We start from the raw sequence: 24,210 nt of genomic DNA, 5'->3' as shown, positions 1-24,210 counted from the left end.
CCATTTACAATTTTACCAAGCCAAATAACCTACAAGGCTTGGGAGTTTGGGAAGAAAGACTGGATAGGCTCGGCTTGTACACGCTAGAATTCAGAAGATTGAGGGGGGATCTTTATAGTTACACGCAGACTATAGATCATCTCTGTAGATAATAGACAATAGACAATAGGTGCTGGAATAGGCCATTTGGCCCTTCGAGCCAGCACCGCCATTCAATGTGATCATGCAGTTGTACAGGGTCTTGGTGAGACCTCACCTGGAGTATTAACCATACAGTTTTGGTCTCCTAATTTGAGGAAAGACATTCTTGCCATAGAGGGAGTACAGAGAAGGTTCACCAGACTGATTCCTGGGATGGCAGGACTTTCATATGAAGAAAGACTGGATAGACTCGGCTTGTACACGCTAGAATTCAGAAGATTGAGGGGGGATCTTGTAGAAACTTACAAAATTCTTAAGGGGTTGGACAGGCTAAATGCCGGAAGATTATTCCCGATGTTGGGGAAGTCCAGAACTAGGGATCACAGTTTAAGGATAAGAGGGAAGTCTTTTAGGACCGAGATGAGAAAATCATTTTTTACACAGAGAGTGGTGAATCTGTGGAATTCTCTGCCACAGAAGGTAGTTGAGGCCACAGTTCATTGGCTATATTTAAGAGGGAGTTAGATGTGGCCCTTGTGGCTAAAGGGATCGAGAGAAGGCAGGGATGGGATACTGAGTTGGATGATCAGCCATAATAATAATAATAATAATCTTATTTATATAGCACATTTTCAGTCAACTTGCATTGACCCCAAAGTGCTTCACATAATTACATTACATTTACACACAGGCAAAGGTGGGTGAAGTGTCTTGCCCCAAGGACACAACGACAGTATGCACTCCAAGCGGGATTCGAACCGGCTACCTTCCGGTCGCCAGCCGAACACTTAGCCCATTGCGCCATCTGTCGTCCCACATGAACATATCGAATGGCGGTGCAGGCTCGAAGGGCCGAATGGCCTACTCCTGCACCTATTTTCTATGTTTCTATGTTAAACGGAAAATCTGGGAAAAATCGGTACAGACAGCACCCGTAGTCAGGATCGAACTTGGGCCTCTGGTGACGAAAGACTGTTTCCACGCTGTATCTCTAAAACTAAAAATAGCCAAACTCAAACACCGATGGAACTGATCATTGTGCCTGTGTCTTATAATACATTTTTAAAGGCTCAAGTGTCGCATGGGAGAGCTGCACTGTCACAGGTTGCTGCATTCTGTTCCCTGGCACACAAAAGGACCTTGTGTGATATTGTGAATCATTCCTCGGCAGCCTGGGCTGCTCAGGAAAGCACTGATCAGCCCCGGAGTCACTGCTATTTTAAATGCGATGATGGCAGATCCTGTTACAACGGACTGCGAGTTGTTTGCCCCCCTCTGTTGTAAAACTATCCTCAACTATTGCTTGCCTTTAAAGATCTCCCCTTCATCACTCTCTCCTTTCATGGTTATTCCAGGCATGAATACTGAGGAAGGAAAGGATATGTCTGTCAATGGCAGTGGGAGGAATCACCTGATAGCTTTAGACGTGGCTGCAGGCATCGCTGGCAGGCCCAACAATGATTCAGTGATTCCCACCTTGGCACAGCTTCTCCAGGCAGCTACCATCCAAAGTCAAAAGTGTTGCTGTCTCCTGAAATCACAGAGTCATAGAGTGATACGGTGTGGAAACAGGCCCTTGGGCCCAACTTGTCCACACTGGCCAGCATGTCCCGCCTACACTAGTCCCACCTGCCTGCGCTTGGTCCATATCCCTCCAAACCCGTCTAACTGTTTCTTAAACATTGGGATAGCTCCTGCCTCAACTACCTCCTCTGGCAGCTCGTTCCATACATCCACCACCCGATATTTGTGTGAAAAAGTTACCCCTCAGATTCCTATTAAATCTTTTCCCTTTCACCTTGAATCTATGTCCTCTGGTCCTCAATTCCCCCACACTGGGCAAGAGATTCTGTGCATATACCTGATTTATTCAATAGACAATAGGTGCAGGAGTAGGCCATTCGGCCCTTCGACCCAGTACCGCCATTCAATGTGATCATGGCTGATCATCCCCAATCAGTACCCCGTTCCTGCCTTCTCCCCATATCCCTTGACTCCGTTATCTTTAAGAGCTCTTTCTAGCTCTCTCTTGAAAGCATTCAGAGAACCGGCCTCCACCGCCCTCTGAGGCAGAGATGTGACATTGAGCGATAAAATATTTATTTAGTTATCATTTAGCCGCCCTCCTTGTGTTCGAATTAGCAATGTCACTGGAGACACAAGGTTTGAGTGAACTGATTCACGTTAACAAATTCAGACGCTTAAAAAACATTATATAGAACATTGAAAAAGGACCAAAACAGCACAGAAACAGGCCCTTCGGCCCTCAATGCCTGTGCCAGATATAATGCTAAGGTACGGAAACAAGGAACATCAGATGCTGGTTTACAAATAAAGGACAGAAAGGGCTGGAGTAACTCAACAGGTCAGGCAGCATCCCTGAAGAACATGGATAGGTGACGTCTTGGGTCAGGACCCTTCTTCAGAATGCCAAGATAGACTGACCTCCTTGGTGATCCATATCCCTCCATTCCCTGCATTTCCATGTGCCTATCTAAAAGCCTCTTGGGAGCCACGGTGGCGCAGCGGTTGAGTTGCTGCCTTACATCGCAGAGCCCCGGGTTCGATCCCGACTACGGGTGCTGACTGTACGGAGTTTGTACGTTCTCCCTGTGACCTGCATGGATTTTCTCCGAGATCTTCGGTTTCCTCCCACACTCCAGAGATGTACAGGTTTGTAGGTAAATTGGCTAGGCAAATGTAAAAATTGTCCCTAGTGTGTGTAGGATAGTGTTAATATGCTGGGGTCGCTGTTCGGCATGGACCCGGTGGGCTGAAGGGCCTGTTTCTGCGCTGTATCTCTAAATTAAACTAAACTAAACTAGATACCACTATCATGTCTGCCTCCACCACATCCCTGGCACTATGTTCCAGGCACCCGTCACCCTCTGTGTAAAAAATAACATTGCCCTTCTCATCTTAAAGCTATGTCCTCTAGAATATGATTAATTTTAGTTTAGTTTAGTTTAGAGATACAGCACGGAAACAGGCCCTTCGGCCCACCAGGTCCGCGCCGACCAGCAATCCCGCACACACTAACACTATCCTACACACACTATGGACAATTTACACTTTAAACAAGCCAATTAACCTACAAAACGGTACGTCTTCGGAGCGTGGGAGGAAACCCGAGGATCTCGAAGAAAACCCACGCAGGTCACGGGGAGATCGTACAATCTCCGTACAGGCAGCACCCGTAGTCGGGATCGAACCCGGGTCTCGGGCACTGCAAGTGATGTAAGGCAGCAACTCTAACTATGCGCCACCCTGCCGCCGATATCAAGATGATATTTCCATCCTGGGACCATCACACAGACGCATTGTCCAAAAGTAAAAATAGGTGTTGGCGAGCAGGAAAGCAGATGGGTGTAATGCAGCAGATGAGTGTGGATGCCTAATTAAGCACACAAACCTTTTTAGTTTGTCATCTGAGCAAGCTGCAAGTGGAGGAAATGATCTTGTTTCACTGTCCTAGCTTGGTTTTTGATCAGCATCAGCCGTCACAATCTATCTTTACTGAATGATGAACACAGGGCAAAGCGTTTTGTCATTTTGACCAATATCCCCCGCACTGATCCATTACAAAAGGTAAAGGCAGATTCACTGGTCGTTCATCTCAATACTTTCTGTAGGATCTTGATGTTTACAACTGGTCAGCCTTATTGACATCTGCATTTAAAGTCATTGCACTTCAAAATAATTCTTTGTATTGAGATGTTTTTGAGGGTACTTCTTTGAGATGAAGCAATTATCTGCCTTCCATTCTATGGAGCGAGCTGGCTGAGGAGGTAGTTGAGGCATGTACTATCACAGCATTTTTATACCACATGTTTAAGAAGGAGCTGCAGATGCTGGAAGAACGAAGGTAGACAAAAGTGCTGGAGAAACTCAGCGGGGGCGGCAGCATCTATGGAGCGACGGAAATAGGCAACGTTTCAGGCCAAAAGATTGTTAGGGGTTTGGACACGCTAGAGGCAGGAAACATGTTCCCGATGTTGGGGGAGTCCAGAACCAGGGGCCACAGTTTAAGAATAAGGGGTGAGCCATTTAGAACGGAGATGAGGAAACCCTTTTTCTCACAGAGAGTTGTGAGTTTGTGGCATTCTCTGCCTCAGAGGGCGGTGGAGGCTGGTTCTCTGGATGTTTTCAAGAGAGAGCTAGATAGGGCCCTTAAAAATAGCGGAGTCAGGGGATATGGGGAGACGGCAGGAACGGGGTACTGATTGGCGATGATCAGCCACGATCACATTGAATGGCGGTGCTGGCTCGAAGGGCCGAATGGCCTACTCCTGCACCTATTGTCTATTGTCTATTGAAACCCTCCTTCAGACTTCTTCAGACCACAGTTGGATGGGCACAGAGATAGGAATGGGTTAGAGGGATAGAGGCCAAACGTGGGCAGGTGGGTCTGGCATAGATGGAGCATTTTGGTTGGCATGGCCAAGTTGGGCTGAAAACTGTTTTGCTCTGTGATACTATGAGGGGCAATTCTGACAAGTGGATTTCCGTGACCTTGGTGATGGTGCTGAAATCTCAGCTGGTGAACCGTTCACTTCCTTCAGCATATTGTACATGACAGTTGTCTGTTATTATTAGTATGATGTATTCACATTACCTCTGGATGTATGTTGTTTGGAGTCAAGTTATTATTTCTATTTTGGGACCACTTGAAAATGTAAGTCAAGGTCACATTAGGTTGAATGTTTTTGTTCGATTCCACGCACATTCTTTCCGAACTTGTAGAAAATACACGCTTATGATGATTTTATTAAGAATTTATTAAGAATCATACGAGTCTTAATAAAAATTAAAATTGAATAGATTAAAAGGGAAACAACTCTAGTTGTGTGGGCACAGTTATCTATCTTAGAAGAAAAATCGAAACACTTTGCGTGTCATATTAACTCTATACAGTGTAGGAAGGAATTGTAGACGCTGGTTTACACCGAAAATAGACTCAAAATGCTGGTGAAACTCAGCGGGACAGGCAGCATCCCCAGAGAGAAGGAATGGGTGACGTTTTGGGTCGAGACCCTTCTTCAGACTTAAGAACTGGTGAACATGGATATGTGAGCTTTAATGTTGGGACCCTCTACAGACTGATTGTAGGGGTGAGGAGGAGGGGGAAAAGAAAGCTGGAAGAGAGGAGAGGTAACACAAAGGGAGAGGTAACACAAAGGGTGGCATGCAATAGCTGGATAGGGGGGGGGGGGGGGGGGGTGGGGGGGGGGGGGGGGGGGGGGGGGGGGGGGGGGGGGGGGGGGGGGGGGGGGGGGGGGGGGGGTTGATGGGCAGATGCTTGGAACAAAAGCCAGAGGATGGAATGAGAATGGAAGCAATTATTTGAAGGAGGGGGGGAAGGATGGATTCTTTGGAGAATATTTCATCTTAAACCCCTATCATTACAAGTGGATACACTGGCCATTGATCTTATTGTTGTTTGTCACATGTTGCCATCATTATTCCACAATTATAACGGCAGCCAAACTCATCTCAAGAAAAGCTGTGACGCATTTTGAACCATTTTGACACTCTCTGCTTAAAAAAAGATGTTTTTATTTCTATGGGGTTCCCAACCAGAAACAAGTCTATCCGTGTTCTCCAGAGGTACTGCCTGACCTGCTGAGTTACTCCAGCACTTTTTGCCTTCCCTCTAGCCTGGTGATTAATTGGAATCAAAGAAAAGGCGTTGGTTGTATTTTGATTGATCTACTTGTTTAGATTCAGAGCAACACCAGCTGAATAAAAGGAAACCAACATATCTAATACCAAGAAACAAGAATTCTGGATTACAAAAGAGTGCTGGAGTAGCTCAGGGGGTCAGGAAGCATCTCAGGAAAATATGGATAGGTGACATTTCGGGTCGGGACCCTTCTTCATTTTGTGTCTTTTCGTTAAGTTCAGTTTAGAGATACAGCATGGAAACAGGCCATTCCCCGTCCCGACTCTGCCCCGACCAATGATCACAGGTATTTAAGAGGGAACTGCAGATGCTGGAGAATCGAAGGTTACACAAAAAAGCTGGAGAAACTCAGCGGGTGCAGCAGCATCTATGGAGCGAAGGAAATAGGCAACGTTTCGGGCCGAAACCCTTCTTCAGACTGATCGGGGGGGGGGGTGGGTGGGGACAAGAAAGGGAAAAGGAGGAGTAGCCCGAAGGCTGGGGGATGGGAGGAGACAGCAGGGGGGCTGAGGAAGGGGAGGAGACAGCAAGGAACACTGGCTCTATCCTACACACTTTACAGAAGCCAATTAACCCACAAACCCTCACTTCTTCGGAATGTGGGAGGAAACCAGAGCACCTGGAGAAAACCCACGCTGTCGCAGGGAGAACGTGCAAACTCCATACAGACAGCACCTGCAGATCGAACCCAGGTTTAAGTAAGGAAAGGCAGCAAATCTACCCGTGCACCGCTGTGCTGCCCTTCTTTGACCCCAAATCGACCTTGCTATTACCAGCTTCAATCTTCTTTAAAGAAATCAATCTTTTGCGTCACAGAAATCAAATAACCAGTACGCAAGAAATCTGTCAGACGCGGGTAAAGATTAATTTCCAGAGAAGACGTCGATGTATTCAATTTCTGTCTTGATTAACAGGATGTGTTTTTTTTCTGATCCAGAGGCCCTTCCAATAAAGTCGATGTGCAATATAGCCATTGTCACCTTAGTGCAAGTGTCGGGGATTATGGGGAGAAGGCAGGAGAAAGGGGTCAGGAGGGAGAGATAGATCAGCCACGATTGAATGGCACAGTAGACTTGATGGGCTGAATGGCCTAATTCGACTCCTATCACTTATGGCCTTATGACATGAAGCTGTGTACCGAATCACATGATTAATGAAACCTTTCCTGTCAAAAGATGTAATATCATTCAATGCATTTGATTCTTTTCAGGGTAATATCGGGCCTGCAGCATTTTGGCTACTTATATTTCTCCTGAAACACCCAGAGGCAAGACACGCTGTTCAGGAGGAACTAAAGAATATCAGTTTCAACCAGACAATGTCCTTTGTTAGTCAAGATTTTCTCAACAGTACACCTGTCCTCGGTAACATTTCCTTTTTATAACACCACTCTTTTCATCCTTTGTCTCAATATAATGATTCATTTTATAATTACCCTGTTAATAACCATTTATCAAAATACTTTAATTGGCACTCATTTAAACTGTAGTTACTTGAATTTTACGATTAATTTTATACGTATGTCTACAACTCCATTACGTTTTCATTCACTGCCATATTTGCTTTCTAATTGTGATTTAGTTTGTCTAATTATGTTTGGACTTAGTTTCATATTTGTTTCAATTTCATATGACTGTAAAATATGTGTTTGAAGTAGGTCTCCCACCCAAAACGTCACCTATCCATGTTCTCCAGGGATGCTGCCTGACCCGTTGAATTACTCCAGCGTTTTGTCTCTGTATTTCATATTTATTTCCTTTGCAGTGGCGTTTTTGTTAAAAAGAAATTACAAGGCAACATGGTTTATTAATTTGGTTGGGTGTAAAGCCCAGCATCGGAAAACGATAATACATCTGGCATCCCAATGGAAATGAAAAAGTGCTGATTATTGAGAGAGTGGCTGCTCACGTTATAATTAATACTTAATTATGCCTGAAATATTATTTAAACTAAATATAATGCAACAATAAAATAGCTTGGAGTTTAGTAAACCAATAACTCGCTGCAAAGTCCTTTCAATGAGATGATTTGTATTTGATTTAATCAAAGTCATGAACTGAAATTATATTCTTTATATTGCTGTAAAATCTTATAAATAGGGTGAAATTGTGACATTTGGACCTGGTAACCCACTCCAACATGGGAAAGTACAAGCTTAACAAGGAGGTAAAGACCTGGCGGAAACCAGGAACGTTCGAAGGGAAAATAACACAAAGCGTTGGAGTCAGAGCAACAGAGAGCCATGTTCGATCCTGACCACGGCTGTTGTCTGTGTGGAGTTTGTGCCTTCTCCCCGTGACCGCGTGGGTTTTCTCCGGGAGCTCCGGTTTCCTCACAGTCCAAAGACGTGCAGGTTGCCGGTCGGTTGACTACCGTAAATTGCTGCTAGGGGTAAAAGGATGGGAAAGTGGGATAGCACAGAACTAGTGAATAGGTGATCAATGGTCGGCATGGACTTGGTGGGCTGAAGGGCCAGTTTCCACACTGTAAACCAAACTAAACTAAGCTACAAGTGCCAGCAGTAACTCAGTGGGTCGGGCAGATATGGATAGGTGATGCTTTTGGTTGGGACCTTTCATCAGACATTCAGACCTTCTTCCGGTAAAGACCTTTTTTGGATGCTACGTAAATACTAGTTCTGCATCTGATATGGATGAAATCTCCCACCAGTGGGCTGTCAGTTAATTTTTCTAATTAATCTAAAAATAAGATTTATGCCAGGGTGAAAATTATTTATAAAATGGGCAGCTTACAACCCAGCGGTATGAAGGTTGATTTATATAATTTCAAGTAACTCCTGCATTCTTTCTCTCCTCCCCCCCCCCCCCACTTCTAGTCATCCTACCAGTTCCACTGTTCACATCCTTGTCTCCCTCTTGTTATCACACCTTCCCCAGCCAACAATGGACCATTGTGGGCTCCACCCTTCCTGAGGCCATCTGTTGCCGCCCCTGATTTGTTCTGACCTTTTCCCACCTCCAGTTTGTTTCCCCCCCCCCCACGACTACTCTCAGTCTGAAGAGAAGTTGTCCCGACCAGAAACGTCACCTATTCCTTTTCTCCAGAGACGCTGCCTGACCCACTGAGTTAGTCCAGCACTTTGTGTCTACCTTCGGTGTAAACCAGCATCTGCAGTTCCTTCCTACATAAAATGGTTCTGTTTGATGGGATTATTCTTCGTTAGAAGATTGAAAAGAATGGACAAACCTGATGGACTTGTTGATCTTAATTTGACAAATGCCAATAACAATACTCCCTTTTGCCCACAGATAGTGTTATAAATGAGACCCTGAGACTGACTGCAGCGCCATTCATCACTAGAGAAGTTCTCCAGAATATGACTCTGCAACTTACAGATGGCAGAAGCTATTCCCTGCGAAGGGGAGACAGATTGTGCCTCTTTCCTTATTTAAGTCCCCAGATGGACCCGGAAATCTATGAAGAGCATGAGGTCAGTTACATTCTTCACTTTATAAGAATGCTTTTTAAAAACTGTGGTGGCGCAGCGGTGAAGTTGCTGCCTTACAGCACTTGCAGCGCCGGGGACCCGGGTTCGATCCTGGCCACGGGTGCTGTCTGTGCGGAGTTTGTTCGTTCTTCCTGGGACCTGCGTGGGTTTTCTCCGAGATCTCCGGTTTCCCCCCACATTCCAAAGACGGACAGGTTTGAGGGTTAATTGGCTTGGTATCAGTGTAAATTGTCCCTAGAGTGTGTGTTGGATTGTGTTGGTGAGCGGGGATCGCTGGGCGGTGCGGACTCGATGGGCCGAAGGACCTGTTTCCGCACTGTATCTCTAAACTAAACTAAACTAACTAAAAACTCCACCTTATTTTCTATTACAAGGAGATCGAATACATGCTTGATACTTTTTTTGCTCATAGGTTTAGTCGTAGGTAATCGAGGAGAGTCGTAGTTAGTCTTCAGCATAGTCGAAGGGAGGTCGAAGGAGATCGAAGGAGGTCGACTTCACTCTCCACTATTCGGTGTCCAATTTTCCCAAAGTTAGTCGGAGCAAGTTGTAGTTGGTCATAGTTAGTCTTCAACATAGTCATAGGAGGTCGAAGGAGGTCTTCTACATGTTATTTTTTCAAACTCTCCTAAACTCTTCTAACCTCGCCAATTAGGTCGCCCAAGTGGGACAGCCCCTTTACTACAGATGGGAGGAGCTAGCAGAATAAAGAGATACATCACTGCTTAGTTTAGTTTAGTTTAGTTTAGAGATACAGCGCAGAAACAGGCCCTTTGGCCCACTGTGTCCGTGCCGACCAGCGATCCCCGCACACTAACACTACCCCACACACACTGGGGACAATTGACAATTTTACCAAACCAATTCACCGACAAACGTGTACGTCTTTGGAGTGTGGGAGGAAACCGGAGCACCCGGAGAAAACCCACGCAGGTCACGGGGAGAACATACAACCTCCGAACAGACAGCAGCCGTGGTCAGGATCGAACCCGGGTCTCTGGCGCTGTGAGGCAGCAACAGCTGGCTGAGGTAAACGTACTATTCTTCAGCGAGGAACCTATTGGGTTTAAAATGCATGACTGAAGCCAAACAACATGACTTAAGCCAGCTGTGAATTAATTATTCAGCAAATGAAGCAAATTACACTTTACTGGCTGGTACCAAAGCATCACCATGCCGGCACTTCAGTCTAGTGTCAGGGACACATCTGATACCTCGGCCTTAATAATTAATTGCAGTCCCTGTTAATCACGACGTCTTGTTTCTGCACGTTTAACTCCCAAGTAAAGAACGAGATGGTGGAGCAACAATCTTATTTTTGTATACAGTTATGAAGTGAATTCAAACAGATTTATGAGGATCGAAACGTCACCCTTTTCCGTCTCACCAGAGATGCTGCCTGTCCCACTGAGTTACTCCAGTTTTTTGGGTCTTAAGGCTCTCGAACAAGACCAAGCACTTGAACACTGCAAATAAGCTGCGAAAATAACCTCCCTGTTGCCACACACTTTAACTCTCCTTCCCATTCGCACACTGACCTATCTGTCCTGGGTAGACAAAAATGCTGGAGAAACTCAGCGGGTGAGGCAACATCTATGGAGCTGAAGGGTCTCGACCCGAAATGTCGCCTATTCCTTCGCTCCATAGATGCAGCCTCACCCGCTGAGTTTCACCAGCATTTTTGCCTACCTTCGATTTTTCCAGCATCTGCAGTTCCTTCTTAAACATTTCTTTCCTGGGCCTCCTCCACTGTCAGAGTGAGGTCCAGCACAGATTGGAGGAACAGCACCTCATATTTCGCTTGGGCAGCTTGCACCCCAGCGGTATGAGTTTTGATTTCACCCGAGTAACCCCACTCCCTGTGCCCCCCCCCCCCCCCCCCCCCCAAGTCATCCTACTAGTTTCACTGTCGTCCTGCTTAGTTTCACTGCTTGTACCCCCCTCGTTATCAACTCTTCCACAACCAACAATGGACCATTGTGGGCTCCACCTTTCCTTGATCATCGTTGCTGGCTTTGATTTGTTCTTTTCACACCTTTTGTTCTTTTGTTCTTTGTGCCTCCTCATACCTCCAGTTTCCCTCTCACCTGACTCTCAGCCTGAAGAAGGGTCTCGACCTGAAACGTCACCTACTCTTTCTCTCCAGAGATGCTGCCCGTCCCGCTGAGTTACTCCAGCATTTTGTGTCTGTCTACGATCGATAAGGAACTTGGTTCCATGCCCCTGATATCACCATCCTTCAAGGTGGTAGATTGGTTCAGGATTTGACAGTACCGTTGAAGAAGCTTTGTCAAGTTCCAACTGAGCTGACTACGGGTGCTGCCTGCACGGAGTTTGCACGTTCACCCCGTGACCCCGTGACGCTCACTTACTTGTTTGTCCATAACCAACGACCAATTCATTGTTGTAATGTGGTTTTTAATCACTGCACCTTGCGCTAGGATTGGTGATTTAATTTATAACATTTGAACCTTTGCACTTGCAGAAATTTAAGTACGACCGGTTTTTGCACAAAGATGGGACGAAGAAGACAAATTTCTTCAAGTGTGGAAGACAGTTGAAGCATTACACATTGCCATGGGGAGCAGGGACTAATGTCTGTATTGGACAATCCCTTGCAATCAACAGCCTAAAAATGTAAGTGTCGTACAGTTTTAATATATACTGTATGTATCCATCCTGGCTAACTAACATAAGGCAGAGGATCACCTGTACCATCATAAGGAAGGAAGTTGAGAGCCTCTACTCTACAAGCCTTAAGCAACACACTTGCTAGCTAATGTGTTTAAGATGTCAGGGACATCAGTATCCCCGTTGGCCTTTATAACAAGCTGAATCGAATATAGGAGCAAAGAGGTCCTTCTGCAGTTGTACAGAGCCCTAGTGAGACCACACCTGGAGTAATGTGTGCAGTTTTGGTCCCCTAATTTGAGGAAGGACATTCTTGCTATTGAGGGAGTGCAGCGTAGGTTTACAAGGTTAATTCCCGGGATGGCGGGACTGTCATATGCTGAGAGAATGGAGCAGCTGGGCTTGTACACTCTGGAGTTTAGAAGGATGAGGGGATATCTCATTGAAACATATAAGATTGTTAAGGGCTTGGACACGCTAGAGGCAGGAAACATGTTCTCGATGTTGGGGGAGTCCAGAACCAGGGGCCACAGTTTAAGAATAAGGAGTAAGCCATTTAGAACGGAGACGAGGAAACACTTTTTCTCACAGAGTGTGGTGAGTCTGTGGAATTCTCTGCCTCAGAGGGTAGTGGAGGCAGGTCTCTGGATGCTTTCATGAGAGAGCTAGATAGGGCTCTTAAAAATAGCGGAGTCAGGGGATATGGGGAGAAGGCAGGAACGGGGTACTGATTGGGGATGATCAGCCATGATCACATTGAATGGCGGTGCTGGCTCGAAGGGCCAAATGGCCTACTCCTGCACCTATTGTCTATTGTCGATTGTCTGCCATTTCAAAGTCGGTGAACTCTGCTGAATTCTCTTGAAAATACATCGTCCACTTGATGAGCGTACTCCCCTGGTGCCGAGGATTACAAACTCCACTGTCAAGGAAGGAATTGCAGATGGTGGTTTACATCGAAGATCGACGCAAAATGCTGGAGTAACTCAGCGGGACAGGCAGCAGCATCTCTTGGAGAGAAGGAAGGGGAAAGAGACTGAAGAAGGGCCTCGACCCGAAGCGTCACCCATTCCTTCTCTCCAGAGATGTCGCTGCTGTGTCCCCGCTGAGTTACTCCGGCATTTTGTGTCTGTCGTAAATCCAACTGTCGGGATATGAAATGTCCATGGGGGGCCTTTCCATAAAACCAAAGGAGATACATCGAGGACGGCAGAGTGGTGCAGCTGCAAGAGGACTTTAGACTTTATACAGAGCAGAAACTGCCCTTCAGCCCACTGAGTCTGTGCTGGTCAGCGATCTGCGTACAAACACGCTATCCTACATGCTTGGTTAATTTACAATTTTACCGAAGCCAATTAACCCACATGCCTGTACGTCTTTGTAGTGTGGGAAGAAACTGGAGTACCCGGAGAAAACCCACGCAGGTCACAAGGAGAACGTACAGACTCTGTACGGTCAGCACCAGTAGTCAGGATCACGCCCAGGTCTCTGGCGCTGTAAGGCAGCAACTCTACCGCTGTGTCACCATGCCGCCCCACAGATGAGACAGCACCAGAGACCCGGGTTCAATCCCGACTTCTGGAACTGTCTGTGGGGCGTGTCCATGTAATCACAGGCTTGTTCCCCCTGTGACCACATGGGTTTCCTCCGGGTGCTCCGGTTTCCTCCCACATCCCAAAAGACTTGCGGGTGAGTAGGCGAATTGGCCACTGTCAAATTGCGCAGGGAGTGGATGAGAGAGTGGGATAACATAGAACCAGAGCTAGATAGGGCTCTTAAAGATAGTGGAGTCAGGGGATATGGGGAGAAGGCAGGAATGGGGTACTGATTGGGAATGATCTGCCATGATCACATTGAATGGCAGTGCTGGCTCGAAGAGCCGAATGGCCTACTCCTGCACTTATTGTCTATAGTCTAACTGGTGTGAGCGGATGATCGATGGTCGGTGCGGGCTCAGATGTGTTCTGTATCTTTCTTCCATTCAATTAATTAATTCATCAATCAATCAATCAATCAATCAAAACTGCATGGGAGATGATACCAGAGGATTAAACTGTATTGTGATCACTTTATTGAACGTAATTGAAATGTGTTTTTTTTTTCCTTTTGCAGGTTTGTCTTTCTCATGTTAAGCTGCTTTGATTTTGAACTTTCTGATTCAAAGACACCAGTCCCAGCCTTCGACACATCCAGATATGGATTTGGGTTGGTGCAGCCTATAGATGACGTCACGTTTCGTTATAAGTCCAAGACTGAATAATCCAAGGCAACACATTCCAGAATTCTCCAGCTTGCCGGGGAATGTTGGCAATGCTTCCTGCGTGGCTAGAACTGTGCAATATTTACGTGTAAGAAGTGAACTGCAGATGCTGGTTTGAACCGAAGATGGACACAAAAAGCTGGAGTGACTCAGCGGGACAGGCAGCGTCTCTGGAGAGAAGGAATGGGTGACGTTTCGGGTCGAGACCCGAAACGTCACCCATTCCTTCTCTCCAGAGACGCTGCCTGTCCCGCTGAGTTACTCCAGCTTTTTGTGTCCATCTTTGTGTAATATTTAAGTCTACCGCCATATGGAACCTTACTCAAACAAACCGAATGGCCGCGACTCACCGCACCTTCCACAAGATCCAGTGTATTCCTTCCAGATCGTCCATTCATTGACAAAACTGAACATGGAGGCATCTAACCAAGAGGTTAGTTGGTTTAGGTTGAGATTTGGGATTAGGTTAGGTTTAGAATTAGGTTATTGTCACGTGTTTCGAGGTACAGTGAAAAGCTTTGTTTATGCGTGCTATCCTCTATCTGTGCACAGTGGACAGCTTAATTGTATTCATGTGTAATCTTTTCTTTGCCTGGATAGCTCGCCAACAAAAGCTTTGCCTCAGTACAACGTGACATTGGTAAACAAAACTTTAAATGCTATCAGAATATACAATGCATAAATACCAATAAGTCAAAGTCAAGTGCAAAATGTTGAGCAAAGGAGAAGGTACAGAGTGCAGAATATAGTTCACAGCATTGTAGAGCACCAGTTGCATCTTACCAATGGGACGCTGTGCATAGCTGATGGGCATTTTCATGAACTGCATTTGTGCCCCTGTGTCCCATTAAGAGAACACAGAAGCAACTCGCATGACAGGGCGATGTCATATGGAGGACATGCTGTTGCCCATGCAGCACGCCCCCCTCTCCACGTCGCTGATCGATCCAAAGGAAAGAACGTTACAGTTTGGCACCAGCGCCATCGCAGGAGCTGCCAGAACGAGGTTGTGGACAACGACAAACTGCCTTGGGGGCCCCGACTCTGGATTTTCTTGAGGTTTACTCCTGGAACCTTTTTCCATGACTGGACACGGCCACAAGGCGGTGGAGGTTTTAAATCAGAGTTTTCCCTCTCCTAGATGGACTGCCTTCCCAGGCTGACGAGCCCCATCTGCCCGGGAAATATCCGAAGCCTGAAATATAAAATGTTCTTTTTTATTAGCACCAAGGGAATGTATTTACTCTCTTGTTTGCACGGTTCCATTTCAAATGTATTCTGAATTCTCAATTCTCTCAGATTTTTACCCGAATTGGCTTGTAGTGTTTTGAATAAATTGACATGACAAGTAATTTAAATGGGAGCGATGGAAAGGCAAGGTCATAGAATGTAATAGAATCAAAAAATAATAACTGACTGCACCAATTTAGTAGAAATGTGTCACACTATTGAATTAAATGGAATATATGGACTTTGTATATTACTGTAATTATTTGTCCCTATGGGACTCTGTGTTGGCAGATTGTCTCTTTTCATACATTACAATGCTGACTTTGTTTTTAAAGAACATAATTGGCTGTAAAACACTCTTGGATATCCTGGGGTCGTAGAAAGTGCATCATAAATTCCAGTTTTTTTTTTTTTTTTTTTAACGGATATAATCATGTTTTGATTTAGTAATTGATGCAGCCAGAACCTATTTCTCAGGATGGTAATATTGAATGCTAGAGGGAGTGGCTTGAATGTGAGAGGGTCAAAGTTCAAAGGAGATGTGAGGGGCAACTGTTTTACTCAAAGGTTGGTGAGTGCCTGGAATGCAAAGTCAGTGTTAGTGGTGGAGGTAAATACGAACGTGGCATTTAAGAGACTTTTGGATAGGTATATGGGAGGAATGGGGATATGGATTATGTGTAGCCAGATTAGGATTGATTTTATGTTCAGTGAAGACATTGTAGGCCAAAGGGCATGTTCCTGTGTTGTATATTATATGGTCTATGTAATGCAATGAAAGCAGTATTAAACCAGATGCATATATATATATATTGATAATATATTCAGTTACTATTTTTATTTAACCTATTTAAATATTGAGTTTATATGTGTAGTTTTATTTATAGTTTTGAATGAAGGAATGGGAGGTAAGGATGGAAAAGATAAATTCGAATAGTAAACGGCATATTGGTGTGTATTCAGGAGTTCTTCAAATCTACAAAGGAATTGAAAATGGATTCCAGATTTAGCTTAAGCCGATTTCAACGTATGCTTAGAATGTTCTGCAGAGATAGACGCAACATGCTGGAGTAACTCAGCAGGACAGGCAGCTTCAAGAGAGAGTTAGATTTAGCTCTTAGGGCCAACGGAATCAAGGGATATGGGGAGAAAGCAGGAACGGGGTACTGATTTTGGATGATCAGCCATGATCATATTGAATGGCGGTGCTGGTTCGAATGGCCTACTCCTGCACCTATTTTCTATGATTCTATGTATCTTTGGATAAAAGGAATGGGCGATGTTTTGGGTGGAGAGAAGCAGGTTGCTGCTTATAGTAATCAAATGAGACGATTTGATGAAGATTCTCACTGGGACTTTATTTAACAATATATGTTTGAATTTCATTGGCTTTCCTGAAACTTACCACTAAAACAATGCTTGACATTATTGAAGGTCTCAAGCTGAAACATCACACATTCCTTCTCTGCAGTGATGCTGCCTGTCCCGCTGAGTTACTCCAGCATTTTGTATCTAGCTACAGTTAAGGCAAATAGCCATCAACTTGTGCCCATCGTTAATGGGTAATTAGAAGGAACTACAGACATTGGTTTAGACCAAAGGTAGACACAAAATGCTGGGGAAACTCAGCGGGACAGGAAGCATCTCTGTCTGAAGAATAGATGTGTGATGTTTCAGTTTGAGACTAGAAATGTCACCCATCCATTTTCTCCAGAGATGCTGCCTGACCCACCGAGTTACTCCAGCACTTAGTGTCTACCCAGCACTCATAGTTGTTTACTTACCTCCCATTGGGAAAGGATTTGTTGGGATAGCTTAAAACAAGAGGCTAATTTATGCTTTGGAGATATTGAGATACAAGTAGGAGTGAGTAAGAACATACTTCATTGTGAATGTTCTCTCAGCTGGCAGGACTGTAGAGTCGAGTGACAAACTTGCCAGCCCCACATTTGTCCCAGCATGTGGCGGTTAAAAGGATCTACCAGCAGAAAAAAAACCCACTAACAATATTATCGTTGATATTTTCTAAAGTTTCCAAAAAAAATAGCCAGCCGAGCATTAAATAACAATGTGTACAATTTTCATTTCTATTTAGTGCATTTAATGTGCTTGACTTGGTTTCTGTTACTGTGATGAGGCTAAAGATGTTATTTTACAGTCAACATAAGCTTTATGTTTGCAAAAAGCTCGTTGCTATTGAGCACAGCAATTATGTAAGTGAATAGATTTTGGTTCTGCAGTAAGCAAGTAATTTATTCTTCCAAGGGTTACTAAAATACATTCATTGCTAACTTGCGAAACAGTGGTGATGGGGAAACTCGGTATACTGTGTAATGTTTCTCTAAGGCATAAAGGTATGGAGATCCAGATGTATCAAAAGCTAATGGAAATAAGGCATTCACTTTCGAAACAATGTATAAGGTATTAAAAACCACACTGGATGAAGAAATTATACACTTTCACGTAAAATGATTTTTATTATCTTCATGAAAGTATTTTTCTTTTGTTCATTACTTATATTGTTTTATGTAATAATAACACTTGGAAAATCAAAGCCTTAGGTGTTGTGAAAGTATATCAGAATGTGGAAATACTTTGAGTTATATTCATAGTAAATTATTTATGTTTTGGATTAACAGAAAATAAAATATCTTTTGGAAAATAATCAAATTGTCTGAGCCTTATATTATGTGCATTTTGTTTCACAATTTTATTCTATGTGAAATATTTAGAGTTTGGAGATAGAGCATGGAAACAGGCCTTTCAGCCCACCGAGTCCATGCTGACCAGTTGAATGCTATCCCATTTTCTCAACCACTCCCAACACATTAGGGTCATTTTTTTTTCCAGTTAACCTAAAAAAATCCACACGTCTTTGGGGTGTTGGAGGAAACCGGAGCACCAGGAGGAAACCCACACGCTCACAGGGAGAAAGTACAAACTACACGCATTCCATAGTCAGACATAGAAGCATAGAAACATAGAAAATAGGTGCAGGAGTAGGCCATTCGGCACTTCGAGCCCATAACTCTGACTATAAGAAGCTGCAGTTTTGGAGGTGATAGTTTTCAATTTGTGGGTGCAACTGTGATGCATTATATCAGGTACATCTCACATTTGTCAGCTTCTGTAGAGATGAACTGGAAATTATAAGAAGCTGGCATTGCCACATTAACCCTTCTAAAACATCCTACCATTAAGCAGCAGGATTTGAGACGATTCATTCAGGACCTTTTGGTCTCAACACTAAAATACTGTATTTTACCGTAAATTACTGATACTGGATCTCACGAATTTAATTTCAAACTCGGACATGGGAAGAGAGGATCTTTTTGGATTGTAGTTAGTTAACTAGTTTTAGATTTAGGTTTAGGTGTATTATTATCACGTGTAATGTTACACGTGATAATTACACGCTGGAATTCAGAAGATTGAGGGGGGATCTTATAGAAACTTACAAAATTCTTAAGGGGTCGGACAGGCTAGATGCAGGAAGATTATTCCCGATGTTGGGAAAGTCCAGAACTAGGGATCACAGTTAAGGATAAGAGGGAAGTCTTTTAGGACCGAGATGAGAAAATCATTTTTTACACAGAGAGTGGTGAATCTGTGGAATTCTCTGCCACAGAAGGTAGTTGAGGCCACAGTTCATTGGCTATATTTAAGAGGGAGATAGATGTGGCCCTTGTGGCTAAAGGGATCAGGGGGTATGGAGAGAAGGCAGGGATGGGATACTGAGTTGGATGATCAGCCATGATCATATCGAATGGCGGTGCAGGCTCGAAGGGCCGAATGGCCTACTCCTGCACCTATTTTCTATGTTTCTATATGTACCAAGGAATAGTGAAAAGCTTTGTCTTTTCAATCATTTTAAGATACTATTATACATAAATACAATCGAGTCAAATTCAAGTGCAATAGGTAGAGCAAAGGGGAAGATACAGAGTGCAGAATATAGTTCTCACCCTTGAAATGCCTTAGTGGAGAGGAAAAGACTACAAAAAGTGTAAACACTGCCCAGTCCATCATCGGCTCTGACCTTCCTTCCATCGAGGTGATTTATCGCAGTCGCTGCCTCGAAAAGGCTGGCAGTATCATCAAAGACCCACAACATTCTGGCCACACACTCATCTCCCTGCTACCTTCAGGTAGAAGGTACATTGGCCTGAAGACTGCAACAACCAGGTTCAGGAATAGCTACTTCCCCACAGCCATCAGGCTATTAAACCTGGCTGGGACAAAACTCTGATTATTAATAACCCATTATCTGTTATTTGCACTTTATCAGTTTATTTATTCATGTGTGTATATATTTATATTATGGTATATGGACACACTGATCTGTTTTGTAGTAAATGCCTACTATGTTCTGTGTGCTGAAGCAAAGCAAGAATTTTACTTCGGAGTCACGTGAGTGACTTCGTGAAGAACCCCGCTTCCACGCATGCGTGTCATATCGCTACACGCATTGCAACGAGTCACACAGGGGGGAACGGCGTTCCCCAAGCGGGAGATTTGAAAGTCGGGAACAGCAGGTAAGCGACTCTGCGTTCCTTTTTCTACTTACTTTTAGGTGGCTGCGGAAAGCCGGCGGGGAGACCCGTGGAGGGCGAGCAGCCAGCAGCAGCAACAGCACGAGTTTCCCTGGGGGGGGAACAACCTGAGCCCGACTTTGCTCCCGCACCGGCAAAATTCACCTCTCGGCCGGGCGGGAAGCAAAGTAAAAAAGGTCCCGTATGCCAGTCTCAAGCGAGACTGGCTTGGGAGCAGTCGGTAGCAGCCAGCACAGAGGCTGCGGGACAGACAGCTCGGACCAGCGGTACCGGGGCTCGAAACGCTCAGCGAGTGCAGCGGCACTTATGGAGTCGGAACGGGACGTCCGGGCTGAAAACCTTCTTCACAAGGTAAGGGCCAGGGTCCAGGGGATCTATAGGAACAGCCGGGGTTACCGGCTGCGGAACTGCCGCGAAGGACCAGGCCCGTGAACACCGGGGTCGGTCCAAGCGGCTCGAACCCGACACAGGGAACGACGGTCACCGGCGGGAGAAGGAAAGTCGGGAACAGCAGGTAAGAGACCCTGCGTTTTCCTTCAACTTACCTTTCTAGGTGCAGACATGGACCAGGTTCATGTAAGGTGCAGAAGGCCGGCGGGAGAACCGCGGAGGAGCGGCAGCAGCAGCAGCAGCAGCAGCAGTAGCAGCAGCAGTGGCAGCCGGCAGCTGCAGGAGCACAGACAGCGGCAGGAGCACAGGCAGCAGCAGTGGCAGCTGGCACTTCGTGAGGAGCTGGCAACGGCAGGAGCAGCATGGGCACATCGGTTCCCGGAGAGGGAAAAACACCTGTGCCCAACTTCGCTCCAGCATGGTGAGAAAGTTCATTTCTCGGCAGCAAAGGACTTTGCAGTTGACTGGCTGCAATCTACTACAAGGGACCAGTATGTGAGTACCAGGGTCGGTCCCAGTGGGGTTTTAGTTACAATAATCGCTTCTCGGTTTTTTTTGGCTAAGATCAAGTGTAGTATCTGTTCTTATCAGTTTAATATCTGATACACCCCTTATCTAGGGACTATATATATTATATAAAAACTATAGTAGCTGTTATCATCAGTTTTAATGTCTTATATGTCCCTTATCTAAGGACCATATAAGTAGGAGTGCCCAGAATTGAGGGCATTAGAGTGGGGTTGACCGGCTGCAACGACCATAAGGGACCAGTACCGTCAGTACGGGGGTGGGTCCCAGGGGTCTTAGATAAAGGAGCAGCCAGGAGCGCTGAGAGCGTTGAAGCCGGGTTAAAGGAATAGATGGAAGCAGCTGTGCCAGTTATCCTCCACACCGGCCATATCCACTTCACGGAAGGAAGGACAAAACTGGAGAAGGAGGACCATGGAACAGCGGGCAGCCAGCAGCAGCCAGCGGCACTTGGATCAACCGTAGTGGGATCAGCTGTGCCCGATGTCGGCCCCGCACCAGCCAGATCCATGGACCGAGCGGTTGGCTAGACACAAATCAAACAAGGTAGTGGACTCAGAAGGGTCCGACTTTGCATAAAACCGCTGGCAACCAGCGCCCGAGAGGGCTGGAGCGGGAAGAAGCGGTGTATGGAGCCTTGCTCCAACGTGATAAAACCACAGCAGTACCTCTTTGAGGGCTGCACAATGCTTCTACCCCATCAGAGGGGAGCACTGTGGGTCAGTTCTGGGTTGACTTGCAAGAGGGGTCCGCAGAACAAAAGACAAGTGGGCAGCAGTTAAGCCCCACAGGGGTACCCCGTGTGGGACCCTAGAGATCTCTAACTCTATAAAAAAGAGTAGGCAGGACCCTGATGGGCCAGAGCCTGGTAATACAGCGTCCCATGATCCTAACACAGCAGGGACTCTGCTGGACATGGTGGCCGATTACTTTAGCCAAGTCAAACATGGGTAGACTTGGATCCAGGATGGCAATAGTATTACTATATGTCTGGCCACATACGCCAACAAGAAAAATTTACAAACACTGGCCAGACATCTGCCACCTGGCAACGGTGAGGCATTACAGGTGCCCAGTGTAATCCAATGCATTTGGCAGCATATGGACGAACATCAGGAACCAGGACCTCAAGATCCAGAGAACCTTCAAGGGATTGACGGAAGGCATCATAGCATACACCAGCACCCTGGACTAAACGTAGGTAACCAAAGACCATCAAGACGCACTAGATCTGTTTAATAATATGCAATATGACCTGAACTACACGTGGAAGGCGGCCATTCAGCCAGCACTAGGACCCCAAAAATGCTACCATTTGCAAATAAAGAACCGTGTGTGGACTAAGCTAAGACACTGGGGCTCATCAAGGCCAGCGCAAGGGCCTATTTTGGAGCATGATACCAGCCACAGGCAAGGCCATATAAATGTGGCTCATACCAGTAGCAGTGTCAGAAATCAATATAACCTGCAGGATCCGTTTTAGGGTATGGCCAGGGCGGCCACCCTGGAAGATGCGGAAGCCTAAACCTCCCACACAACCCCGAAGAAGAAATATTAAACCAGAACCTTATTTTTCAAAAAACCAAGGAAATAACAAAACCACCGGTAACCATGGAGGTAGGTGGGTGGGGTTTCTTCTGTTAAATAGGGACCTACGAGGGTAGGGGAGGTTGCAACACTATAGTTATGTATGGTATATAATCACTACAGATTCATATAATCTCAGCAGTATTCAGGGTTATCTGATAGTGTTTTTCTCATCCCATTAACCACAGTACAGCATACACCAGAAGGGCATTTTGTCCTTACATAAACCAAACAATCTAAAACCCACATGGTGCTACAAGAATTGTACACAAAAGAAGGGATTGAACATATTTATTAAAAATAAGATAGAGTAGGGTTGCAGGATTATCATTGATTTTAACCCTAAACACATTTGTTCTAGATATTCATTTTAGGATGGATGCTCTTATTATTCATAAAGACTTGGTGTCAGTTGCGGGTTTCTATATGGCAGGCATTGACTCAATAGAGGAACTTTGGCAATATAGAGCTTACAAAAGGGGCAATCATTAGCCCCAATATTATGTACTAAAATTCGTAAACCAGCTTGGCATTGTTATGTAAATAAGCCATAGGGTGAGGTTTTCCCCCGTTCGAACCCATCATTGGGGTACTAGGGAAAATTCAACCACACTTGGCATCTGGAATTTTCAGAGTACCCGACTGACCTTCTCAATCATGGTATTTCAGTCTTTCAGGGGATGGTGTTAGAACCATGTTCCCTATGAACATTGCCAAAAAAAAAAAAAAAAAAAAAAAAAAAATTATTGATTTATCCAGTGACTGGAGGCAGTCATCCATGCCATAACACTTTGGATTTATTGATTTGTAGAGTCTAACAAACCCACTACACTGTCAGACAGGACGATGAATCTCATCTCATCTGCACTAAGACTGTCAACACGGAAGCAGTACCTTGGACACATCAAGAAATGGGGCATATACTGCTTGGACAACAATCTCGACCAAAAGGCCAAGAACATTCTGGCCGTATTGGAATTTTAACAAGCCTCCATTAGGATAATCGATGGAGCTACAGTGCCATCAATAGTGCCACAAGTGCACTCTCCAATTACCTATCACAAGGATCGGAACGGCACGCGGTGGGAACGCACCCCTGGTAAGCTAACCAGGTACTCCGAAATCTGGGACATGGGTGTCGTTTTCTCAACATGCTGAGGAGCTTGTAGCTCATAACAGCGTTGTCACCTCAGTAACAGACCAGGAAGATGGTTATGCTCATGGTGTTATTTACCGCACAACAAGTCCAGCCATTAAGCAAACTGAGCCTGGACTCCCTGATCATCTCACCCGAGAAACTGGTGTTGTCATACAGGATTTAATAAAAGAAAACAGATCGGGTTCCTCGGGTCTAGGGTTTGATTTTATGGTACACCCATATGGCAAACGACTGTGTATAACAAGACACATCTAACAATACATAGCATATACTCAGAACATTCGAGGTCAGAGTATGGAGTTGTTTATCTCTTACAAGAAACTGCATGATAGGGTCACGACTCAAACTATTTCAAGGTGGCTCAAATAGGTCCTAAAAATGGCAGGAATAGACACTGATGTTTCAACTCTCATTCCACCAGGACTGCAGCAACATCCGCAGCAATATTATACAGGTACCCACAGACCAAATCCTCAGAATGGCAGGAGGGTCATTTTAAAAAAGGGTTTTTCCACAGGTTGTATAATAAACCAGTTAATTTGGAGCCATCATTGTATTAAGAAAACATTTTAGGTTCAA

At 45.1% G+C, this 24,210-nt stretch overlaps 1 protein-coding gene, 1 long non-coding RNA gene and 1 pseudogene across 2 annotated transcripts in view; all 3 read left to right on the top strand.

The window, feature by feature from the left end:
• The window catches only part of ptgis (prostaglandin I2 (prostacyclin) synthase), a 57,497-nt gene extending 42,363 nt beyond the window's left edge, over window positions 1–15,134 (top strand). Inside the window, exons 7-10 of the mRNA XM_055652588.1 lie at window positions 7,035–7,188; window positions 9,094–9,275; window positions 11,779–11,930; window positions 14,037–15,134. Coding sequence (XP_055508563.1) covers window positions 7,035–7,188; window positions 9,094–9,275; window positions 11,779–11,930; window positions 14,037–14,184 — 636 coding nt within the window. The 3' untranslated portion in view covers window positions 14,185–15,134. The remainder of the gene's footprint in view (window positions 1–7,034; window positions 7,189–9,093; window positions 9,276–11,778; window positions 11,931–14,036) is intronic.
• A 16-nt stretch (window positions 15,135–15,150) lies between these two features.
• LOC129707499 (uncharacterized) lies at window positions 15,151–18,084 on the top strand. Its single transcript, XR_008725192.1, has 2 exons — window positions 15,151–16,454; window positions 16,908–18,084. It is a non-coding gene; the product is annotated as an uncharacterized LOC129707499 (long non-coding RNA).
• A 2,810-nt stretch (window positions 18,085–20,894) lies between these two features.
• On the top strand, window positions 20,895–21,004 carry LOC129707607 (U2 spliceosomal RNA; annotated as a pseudogene).
• Window positions 21,005–24,210: the final 3,206 nt, after the last annotated feature.

The sequence above is a fragment of the Leucoraja erinacea genome, chromosome 21 (assembly GCF_028641065.1).
Source record: "Leucoraja erinacea ecotype New England chromosome 21, Leri_hhj_1, whole genome shotgun sequence".
Lineage (NCBI taxonomy): Eukaryota > Metazoa > Chordata > Chondrichthyes > Rajiformes > Rajidae > Leucoraja > Leucoraja erinaceus.
This window is presented reverse-complemented; position numbering and strand designations above follow the sequence as displayed.